Below are 11,386 nucleotides of genomic sequence, written 5' to 3' on the forward strand. Positions count from 1 at the left end.
AATCCTTCCAAGAGAATCTAGAGGGGAAGAAGAAGGAGCACACGAGTCAGGTCCAAGTCTATTAGTTGTTCCGAAATGGGGGCTCTTAGTGGAGGATTCCATTTGGAATAGAAATGCGTTGCCACTGAAAGAGGAGCTCTTAAAAATCTGAGGCAAAGTGCATTTTCCCCCGTGGTTCCTTTACCGCATGCGCTGCAAATTGACAAAAAGGCATTCCAAGAAACGTTTTCATTACCGGTCCTCTAGCAACATATGTACTGTTCAGTAGGCCAGGCTTCCATTCCAAGAGGGTAGTGGTAAATGGTCAGATGCTATTACGACGAGCTTTCGTACTTCGAGTCTCTCTGTCTCTCTCTCCTTGGTCTCCGTCTTTAACGAAAACCAGATGACCTCATCTCCTGTCCTTTGTTATTTGGCTTCCTTGGTATTCATGTAACCTCTTAAGGAGGGAGGATCTTGTTAAGTGCGTCCAAGCTGAGCTCCTCTCAGCAATCTGAGCCTTCTTTTGTACTTGAAACATCCCTTCCAATTCCCGCACATTATGCCCATATCATATTCATCCGAGGAAAAGTCACGGACACCACTAATCAAACTTGTTCCAAAGTGAGGAGAGCACTTACCTTGGATCCTTTGGTGATGGTCCCGTTCATGCCGACAGCCACTTCCTTGAACTGCCATTGCTCCTCATTACGGTAATAGATGTAATAATAGTCCACGGTCTTGTAAACCACTCTGGGTGGCTCCCATTGCAGATAAATGGATTGCTCGTCCTTGCAAGTGAGGTTGGTAATAATGGGGGGTCCGGGCCCGGCCACGTCCGTAACCATTTCGAACGGTCGGGATGGCTGTCCCTCATTCTTCCACGTGAAAGCCTTCAACCAGATGCGGTACTTGGTGTACGGAGCTAATTTCAGAGACAAGAAGACAACATGAGAGGACTGAACTAAGACACTTATTAATCTTCTTTCCGGGGGAGCAGAAAAGCTCGGAAATGAACTAAGGAAGTACCGTAGGTGCAGTGTGCCTGATGGTTTTGGAATGTCATTTGAGAACGTAAGTGTTATCTTTGATCATTGAAGGATAATACGTTGCTTCAAATAGTATTTAGACCTAGTAGCAGAGCTATCAGACGCTTTTCATGTCGTCTTCCCATACCTAGTCCATTGAGCGTGAAGTCCATGGAACTTCGAGGGTTCCTGACGGTCCTGACGTCGGTGAAATTGGTTTGCATGTAGTAGAGCCGATAGCCTTGAATGATGCCGTTTGGATGGGAAGGCTGTCTCCAATGTAGTCTGAGCGAAGAATTGGTCACCTCGTCCATTGACACGTTGAGGGGCATCGAGGGAACTATAAAACACGACAGAGAGGCAAAATGAAGAAGGATACTCGACAAAGCACCGTATGAGGGGACACCACCATTGTTGTGCACAAGAACGAGGAGTGAGCGCCTCCGATAACTGGGTCCATAAATTGGGATGAGCATCACAACAACTTAATGGGACAGACTCACATTGGTCTCTCATGGGAACCCGTGGGTGTTTGTAAAAAATAATGCGAATAGCGACCAAGAATTTATTAATACTTTTGTATCACCAATATCGTGGTAGCCTTCTTGGACTGTCCCATTTACGTATTCTTCCATTTATTGTGGGAGAGGAAATAAAGAATCGCGAATGTCCATATATCCTCTTTCCAACACGCATTTTCGTATTTATGTACATGTGTAAAGAGCCGTTGAGAAACTCACTCCCGGCTCTGTCTTTTCACTCTTTCTTACTGTGTGTCCCTTTTGGGAACCTCAAGGACACATCTTGAAAATAAATGGCGCGAAAAAGGGAAAGAAAAACGAACGAAAATGTCGTCTTAGGATGTGCAAATGTGGCTCTTTTACTCGCTCTCTGCTTGCTCTCTTTTCGGCCATGGCCTCGAAGCTTGGGAGCTGCCGAGATGAACGGAGCGACTGTGTTTTAGGCACAGGAAATGGAACACTTTCTATAATTGAGCGGTGCATCTTCCGGCAGAGAAGGAGGAGATACCATAAATAAACACACTTCCTTCCTGCATGCCTGCATGCCTGTGTGCCTGCTACCTACCTCCTTCGTCGGTCATCACCACCACAGTGGTGCTTGGGCCCAAACCCTCGGGATTCAGCACCTGGAGCGACACCAGATATTGTGTGAAGATGGCTAATTTCTGAATGGTATGCTTGGTGATGGCCGGATCCTTAACAGAGATCTCCTTGACCGCCTCAGCCCCGGCATTTCGAGGCTTGAATGCGATCCGATATCCCAGGAATTCACCGTGAATCGTTTTTTGATTCGGCGGACGCCACGAGATCTGAATGGACGTGGAGCTCGTGTTATGGGCGGCGGTGATGGTAGGTTTTCCAGTGGGAACTAAGGGCACAAAATAGGCAATTGATCAAGACCACAAACAAAAGCGCGAAAGAACGCTTGAGCCAAGCAAACTACCTTCCCGCAAGGTGATCATGTAGTAAGACTCCTTGCTGTGATGAGATCGACCGATGGCGTTGACAGCAGTCACCCTGAAGCTGTAGGTGGTGAAAGGGAGAAGGTCGCGAACTTGGAACACGGTCGCATTGTTGGGGGTATCGATGATGTTCTTTTGGTTCCAACCACCATCCTCCCCCACGCGCACGTGGATCAAATAATGGGAGAGTGCCGAGTTGTGAGTGTTCAAGGGTGGAGCCCATGAGAGATTGACCGATCGAGACGTGAAACCCATTATCAAGGGTTTCCCAGGCGCATCCGGAACCGCTGTGAATGGGAAAGAAATCGTTCATTCCAACTGTCATATCCGAGCGTATCAGATGAGTGCATTCCAGAGGGGAAGCAGGAAAGGGTCGCCGGAGCGAGGGCGGGGGGAGCTTGCTAACCAGGGAACTAGAATGTGTCGAGATGTCTCTAAGATATATTTATGGCCCAACAAAGTTCACGAGGAATATCTTTGCTGACAGCTTCCAGACTCTCTCTGGCAAGTCCAATTCTGATTTAAGACTCCGGGGGAGTGTGCCTCCATTTAAAGTCTTCTGAGAGCTGGCATCAATGGTTCTGTTTTAATTGTCACTTCTCGGATGATATATGAGGTTGGACTGGGTGTAAAAGAACTCTCAAGTGTCGAGACTCGTCCCGCTTCTCTGCGCTTGGGGTCAAGACTCCTTTGGGGTAAAAACACAAACATCACAACTTTCAGCAGCCTATAGACCACATACATATATTCCAACCCTAAGCCAGCCACACTTTGACTCTTCTTCGACGAATCCAACCCAAAGGCATCATCCATTTTCGACGAACGAGCCCGCAGGGGGCTTGGACCAAAAGACAAATAAGAGAAATAGGGCTTTCGTTTTGATGATGTCATTTCTCAATGGTCAATGAGGGTCTGGTCTCTGCCTTTGTTTGGAACGTGGACCTCAAAACAGGATACAAATACTGGAGCATTTCATGGCAAGCTTTATCTTTACTAACTTCAATGGGAATGGAAAAGTCAGTGTTGATCTTCAGCTTGAATCCAAAGCAAATGTAATGAAACTTCTGCGCTTAATCTGTTCTTTGCTTTTCAATGTGAATATTTGCCGGAATAAAGTCATGTTATAGCTCAAAACGTTGCCAAAGATGAAAACGATTCTCGGTCATTGTCGTTCAATTTGTGCCTTCATATCGTGGTTTCACCATTTGAATTTTCAGCCATGAACTTGAATGCGAACGAGCAGTGTGCATTGCATTTCCTGTTCGGGCTCGTATTAGAATTCAACAACTAATGTTAATGTTGGTTAAATAAACATGGGATTAGCTGGCTCAGTGTGGCTGGTGCAAATTCGACACATATATTTGGCCCCAATGCGAGGACAAAAGACAAGGCAAAATTTATGAGCATATAAGAAAACTGTCATTTCTGCTTCGAGAGGAGGAGAGAAGGAGGAGGAGGAGGAGGAGGAGGAGGAGGAGGTTTAAAGTGGTGTGAAAAAATGTCACTAATTATGCGGCATGCTTTNGAGGAGGAGGAGGAGGTTTAAAGTGGTGTGAAAAAATGTCACTAATTATGCGGCATGCTTTCTTAACAAACTTTTTGGGCGCTCAACCTCGTTCTTCCCCCTTCTGTTGGAGTTTCCCGCCCCCTTCATGACTTGTACCCGAAACTTCATTAAGACATAACTATCTTTTACAACAACAACAACACTAGAGCCTAAAGAGATGTTGAAAAAAGACAAACAAAATCCCGGGGTCATTTCTGACAGTGCTTCGTCTCCTGCTGCTCACTAGCCTTCATCTTCACTTTCAACAAAGTCTGAAATTGTTTGTGACAATTTGTCAAAGCTTTGGGCGTTGGAGGATGACACCTTTTAAATAGTTAGACCCACATTTCAGCCGCTCTCTCATGAAAAGGCCGACAACAAAAAGCAAAGAGAAAACATTTTCTTTCACATTTCAGCACACGGACCATGTTGCTGTTGTTGTTTTCATTCTCCTGCAGCCAAAGTGAGTAATCGTCTGATTCCATAACAGATCCAAAGACGGACTGCGTGCGTGTGTCGCTGTCTAAAGATATTGCATGCAGTCCACACATGACAAGGTGGATTGTGATTATCCATCACTCGTTTTCAAATGAGCACACTACCTGACACCCTATTTTTTGCCTTGCAGTCAAGGTCTTACCGTAATTGTGAAATTGGATCTGAGATTGTTCGTCGAATCCTCCTCAAAAAGAGGTAACCTTGACACAAAACAAACTATCTTAAGAGAAGGTTTGTTGTGAGACTTCCTTAGTGCTCAAATGGTGGTGGTGAGGTCATGAGGTGGCATTTTCCTGTTTAATTCCTCCAAGAACATCCTGGAAGTGATCTCGACGAATTTAACGATTGTAAAGGGCCTTGTGTACGAGAAAAGATATACCTCCAGGACTTCGATGAGAAACACTCTTATTATTAAAGTCAAACCCAACCAATTACGGTCCGATAGTTTTCAATCAAGAAAAACAGTCACGCCCCCAGTTGCAACCATTACCAACCAACCAAGGCAGACAACGAACCAGAAGGGACGGGGAGAGGATCAGTTATGTGTCATTATTATTACTTCTACGAGTAAACAAAGCCTAGTGAACAACGAAGAAGAGGTTCGGCCCAAGTTTCTTTCCCACGTAGAAAAAGGCAAGAAATTGTCACCGAGTAATTCATCTTCGGAAATTCAAATCAGCTCCAGGCCAAAAAGCATGGAAAATAGAGCAACAATACAAGACAATGCCGTGGAAGAGGGTGAGGGCCACTCGCACACAAAAAGACTCTCAAGCTTCTCAAGCTCGGATAGTCTGAGAACTCGAGGACTTGTGTTCATTTTTCACTCAAATGGTCATTTTCTTGCTTCCTTTCTGAGAGGGCCGTGGCCACCCTGAGCCAAAACAACAGCGTTGTTGACTGGCGAATTTGGAATTTGAATTTAAAGCCCCTTCGGCCTCATGTCAAAACCACAATTTTCAAGTGGTTTATTGGTTGACTCGTGCCGAGATTTTTAAGGCACACACAGGTAATGTTGGCATTGCGTGTTCGGGTAAGAAACTTGAATAACAGGGAAAAATGGTTGGCAGGCGTGGAAAAAAAGATGTTTGGGAAAAATTGAGGACTGAAGAAGACTTCAAACGATGGAGTGGAGTTGCTTTTATGGAAAATGTAGATCGTCAAGAGGCAATCATCCCATTGAGAATGACAATATCCAGAGCGAAAAAAGTTGGTGGAGAGCCTCCCCGCAGCATGTTCTGAAACATTGTCAATAGGATTGGAGAACACTTTGACTCATTTCGGTTTTCAATTGAATTGCTCAAGAAGCCAAGCTAACCCAAGGCGGGTTCTCGAAATCCTAAATACCATGTCAATGTAAATAGAAATGGAGTGCAACATGGCGTTCCCTCTGGCTCACATGTGTCAGATTGTGGCGCGTCTGGCAATGGCAAGAGGTTGAGACGAAGTCAGTCGACGACATCAGCAACGGAATGGCCGCAAGGCATTCTCACACTCGGAAATGAAAAAAGAAGTCGAATGAGATCGCGTTTTCCCCTTCCTATCAAATTGGGCCACTCCTACAAGTGTACTAGCTATTTATCAGAGCATTTCGAGAAAGATTGCAACTGCGATATGATCATGTGTTCAAGCTTTAGCTCTAACTTAGCGGTCTTGGATTCAGAATGAAAATGAATTGGTTGGAAATAATGCCAATGCCAAGTATAGTTCTTGAATCAAGTTCGAAGACCAAGGTCTACAAGGGCAAAGCTTTGTCTCCAAGGGTTGTCTACTTTCCAGCTCGTTCTAACCAAACTTTATTGGACAGAAACAAATCTAAGCGGATCCCCGAGCCACACTTGACAATCCGAGCCCAGAGACAAAACTTTGTTCTACTAGCGAGCCTGACTTGCGTCTGGTCTGCATCATTAATGGAAGGGAAGTGTCTATAGATAGGATGGCAGTGGCCTTCAGAAGGTTCCGAATCAAGGATGAACATCTTAAGTGTGCTATATATTGATAAACTTCAGGAGTGAGGCGTACATCTCTTTTGGTAAGTCCATTTGATAATGAATAGACGGATCGAACCTCAGGAGAAAAGCTCTGCAGAAGCCATACACGTGGTGCTGAGCTAAGGCAAATGGAACCAACGGAACAGACTTTTGAAATTTCCCAAGAGGATTTACTACCACCTAAAGAACTCAAAGATGAGCTCTCGAGGTTGGCTCGTTGGTTTTTGAGCCTTTGTGAAGGAAAAGATTGATTGGTTTGGCAAAATGGTGGCTGAAATTAGAGCCCGAATTTTGGATGTCTTCAAAGAGAGCCAGACATCTGTTTTAAGAGGTCTAGCTTAGCCCATTGCTTTCCATATATATGCGAGTTCCAAGGTCAATGGGGAGGAAAATAAGCCCAATTGTGTCAACGTGAAAACCGTGGATTCCAAGAATCTGAAGGGCACGGGGTTCTGGAAGTGAGAACGCTGTGTTGGAGAGCCAATCATTTTAAGCTACATTTCTCCGGTCGGTTTCGAAAAAAATATATATTGGTCTGAACATCACATTGAAGCAATCCCCATGAAGAGTCTTACTTAAAGCGAAATCCAAAAGTATTGAATAACTCTCGTCTCTGTCAAGTTGGGGAAAAAGTCCAGCCAAAATTTTAACATCGAGTGTCTTATCTATGTATCTAGAAAACTCGCATACGTGGGAGAGATAAAATCGTAAAAAAATGAGCGAAAAAATTACCTCGTCTTCCTGGCTTGTTGTTGTCTAGACCGACGACGCGAGTACAAGAAAGAGAAGACAAAGAATAGAGTCAGACACGGAGAGCTGAGGAAATCTGGTATAATTGAATTTGCCGCTCTTGGTTCCAAAAGAGATTCAGGTCTTTCCCAAAGGGGAAGTAATAGTTGGAACCATTCCTTGAGCGAGCGCTTCTGAATGGCCTCTAAATTAGATTTGAAAATTACCTTGAACGATCACTCGCGATATCAGGGACGGTTGCCGTTGATCGTTGACCAGGCAGAAGTATTCGCCCGTGTCCAGCGTATTCAGGGGCGAGAAATTGAGACTGAAATTGGTCGAAGACATGAAAATCCGCTCTGGTGCCATGAGGATCACGGTTCCATCCGCGTTGAAGGAAACCACTTTGGTCTCCAAGTGTTCCATTTTGGAGTTTCCAAACGCGTTGTGACTCTGGCCATCGCAACCCCGACAAAACCATTCCAGGGAATGGATCCCCAAGCCATCGGCATCCCGGATTTCCGGACATGGCACGGAGAAATTGGTTCCGGTGGTCCGCACAAAAGTTGTCACTGGGATCACATCTGGATCACCTGGAACACGGAGAGGAGAAAGATGAGAAAAAGTTTCGTATTATTCAGCACAACATTCTGCGGCCAGGCAGGCTTTCAGTGATACAATGTGTTTCAACGTAATCCAGCATGTTCCACACAACAAGACTAAAGGGAGCAACAAAGTTTTGCGTGTGTTTTGTTTTCTTTTTCTTCCTGAAAAAAAGTTTGCAACAACTTTCGCTTTTTTGATCCGCTAACTGAATGGTACATGCATAAGGGATTTGTTCCTTTTAAAGGATCTGGACCAAGCTGAAGTGTGTTCCATCTCAAAATACCACTGGAAACTCAGGTTTTCTTGAAACTTCCTCTTCTCCCTGTCGTAAAACCTCATTTGTTTTAAGCGAAATCTGGGACATGTGACAAAAATTAATCTTCTTCTTCCAAATCTTAATTAAAAAAACTCACAGCTCAAAAGTTGGTTCTATGTAGAGCTTTAATGCCAAACATTGCTGAAAAAAACACTCCATACCCACTGACCCAAAAATAGGAAAGACCTTCCCGTACCAAGGAGCCATTCTAAAAGCTCGATCAAATATAAATCGATAAAGAAAAAAATGGAGGGGAAAGGCGGGCGGTAGTAATAAACCATAACGATCCTTGGATGTTTCCAAAGATCTCATGCCAAATGCTCGGGAGAAGAAATGGGATTTTGCGTCAATGAGAAAAGTTTGGTCGCCGTTCCACCGAGAATTCTTGTTTATTTGGTCCCATTCTAGAAATCCCTTCCTTTGGACTGTATAGTCTGCACTCCGCACGTACCATTTAGAGATCTCTTGGAAAGGCTCTGGTGACAAGGCTGAATGAGATGGCAGATGTAAAAGTGGAACCGTTGTCATTGAATATGTTTTAATCCCATTGTCTCCAAAAAAATGAGCGCAGTACACCCTTTCTATTGTACGTATAAAGGTGAAGGCCTATAATTTACGCAATCTCTTTCCTCCAAATCTAGTTTCCAAAGCCATCCAAACAAACCCTTCGCTTAGAAGCAAGTCAAAATTTTGAAGCATTTATATAAAAAACCGATACCGTTTCTTACTTTCTTAAGAAATGGTCACTGAATGATGGGTTAGTTGGTCGAGACCAACTTTTGTGTTTTGAGATTCAGAAATCGATGATCCACCATGTTTTGAGATTTGTTTCACAACTTGTGCCCTTAGAACAGAGTCGGAGACTTTGTGGAAAGAGGCAGATGAGGAAAGCCCAACCAGTTCTCGAGATCCACTTTTGCAGACAATGTTTGCCAACAACAAATCTTCTCATGCTGAACATCTATTCCTAGGAATGTGGATGTGGTGAATCAAGTTTGGAACGTGCTCTTGTACTCGGAGAACGACCTCAAAAAGCAGAGCACATGAGCGCTTCAGACGACGACCTCTTTTGATGGGAGATTGCACCAATGGCATATAGACTTTGATCCAAAGCACCATCAATAATGTCTGGAGAGGAAGTTCTCTGACCTCTCAACAAAGGAAAACAGATTACGGCAAAAAAATTGGCACGCTTCGCGAAATCCTTCCACAATCCAACTTTTTTTCATCAGATTCCAAATATTTCCTTCACAAGGATTTGCTCTCTCTCCCTTTTCGCTCTTTTGGTTTCCCTTCACACAAAAGCGGTTGAGTCGAACAAAAAAGTGTCTCAATTCAAACGAGATCGTGGGACAATTCAAATCTTGGAACCCTAATGGCAAGATTCCAATTCACTCAAGCTTCACCGCACGGAACAGGGACTTCTCATATTTCAATCACTGGATTACAACAGATTAGTGGCCCTGAACAGCCAAATCCTGAGTGATTCAAAGGCCAATTCAAGAGCACTTTGCAGAAAGATCCACTCCTATTTAAATCATTCTTGAGCCTCTCTGTGCTTTCTGAGTCGGAAGTTCAATATAGAAATGTTCAGTTGACTCTTGTGAGCCTACGGTAGTCAATCTTCTGTAGTTTCTCACACGGAAAACTTGAATCGTTGTGAAGAGGCTCGGTCTCTTTCTTTCGGGAAAACGTGAGTGATTATTGCTGCAGATGCCATCATCATCATCATCATCTGATCAGAACGAAGCAAGAAACTTAAACACGAGTGACATCTCTTGTCTGCCATGTGTTATCTCGGCACTCTGAGAGCGGATAAAGTAATCAATTAAAGGGCTGAAAATCTTGTCTTCATTTGAGATTCCTTGGGTCTCCTTGTTCCTCAATTTCCTTTGGGATTGGCCTGAAGCATGCAAATAATCCTCAAAATAGAGTGAGAAGCCGAAACGAAGCACCCCAATACTAGTGCTCTATTGAGGCATCACAGTTGGAATGGAACAAGGAACTCGCCATTGAGTTCGTAGAGCTTACATTTTGGGGCCAATTTCCCTTGTAGAGCACAGGTTTTGATGAGGCAAGAGAATGAAAAGGGAAGCAAGAGAGAGAGAGAGAGAGAGAGTGAGAGGGATAGAGAGAGAACTTGCTTAGTAGTTCACTCGGCGAGTTCATTTCACGCTTTGTTTGACTAGACCAAACACTTTTGTTCCAAGAATGGCCCGGAAGACCTCTTCCTTCTCTAATGTCTAAACTCATCCCTTTTATTCAACCCAGTCTCAGTCGCAAAGGCTTGGAAATTGCAAACACTCCCAACCCAAAGCACAGACTTGAGCACGGCTTCATGTGTATCCACAGAAGCGAGAAACATGGGGCCAGAGCGGGGAGATATTGGTGCTATATCTGTGGAGAACTTTCGGGATAGTTTGAAAGGTTGAATGCCAATAGGCAGTAGGCACATTCTTGGACCTGAGGATGGAGCCTTAATTAAATGTAATTGGATAGCAAGCCAAGCATTCCTCGAGTTCCACTATCTGCCTCTTGGGAAAGACTATGCTTGCTTGCATCCAACAAAAGAACGAATATGAACCTTAGTCGGGGATATGTATTCTATTGATGCTCAGCTCACCTACAGATCAATTATTGTGCCATGGCTTGTTCTCATGGTTTGATTTGGTTGGCAACTTATTTCCACAATGAGGTGAGTGAATCGCAAAACCCATGAAGATTGGGTTCCAACCGGGTGAATTACTATTCTCTGAAGTGTGACTTTGCGTTAATTTCGGCTTATGTTTTTGTCACCCCGTTAGTAAATACAGTACACTTAGAAGATTATCATGATCCGGAAAGGCAAGCAAGGTTTTGTCGCTGACTTGTTCACATCAGGGCTTCTTGGCCCAAGAAAGCTGATTCCTTGTCGATGCCCGTGCCTGAAAACTCATTGCCGAGTTTGCACTTTCCATGTCAAATAAATCCTTCCATGAATGGCCAAGGCTTGATCACAGATTGCTAATAACCCGTTATTGCTAGATAAGAAAAGGCGCTCCGTTACATTCTGAGCCAATGCTTATTGTCACGTTGAACAGTTTTTGTGTCTGTGGCAACGGCTCGGCCATCCCTGGTTTTTCTCTATTCATTGTATTCGAGGTGGACAACCTAAAGAGNCAAATTGACCCCATTTGAATGAGATGACCACTCAAGAAGACACCATTAGGTAAA

General features: G+C 44.2%; 1 protein-coding gene across 1 annotated transcript in view; it reads right to left on the minus strand.

The window, feature by feature from the left end:
* The window catches only part of LOC131886942 (tyrosine-protein phosphatase 99A-like), a gene marked incomplete in the record, with an annotated part of 36,966 nt that overhangs the window by 5,587 nt on the left and 19,993 nt on the right, over positions 1–11,386 (minus strand). The window contains 6 exon segments of the mRNA XM_059235411.1: positions 621–904; positions 1,156–1,347; positions 2,094–2,396; positions 2,472–2,777; positions 7,255–7,278; positions 7,479–7,844. Of these exon segments, the coding sequence (XP_059091394.1) occupies positions 621–904; positions 1,156–1,347; positions 2,094–2,396; positions 2,472–2,777; positions 7,255–7,278; positions 7,479–7,844 (1,475 nt within the window).

The sequence above is a fragment of the Tigriopus californicus genome, chromosome 9, assembly GCF_007210705.1.
Source record: "Tigriopus californicus strain San Diego chromosome 9, Tcal_SD_v2.1, whole genome shotgun sequence".
In the NCBI taxonomy this organism is placed as follows: Eukaryota; Metazoa; Arthropoda; class Copepoda; order Harpacticoida; family Harpacticidae; genus Tigriopus; species Tigriopus californicus.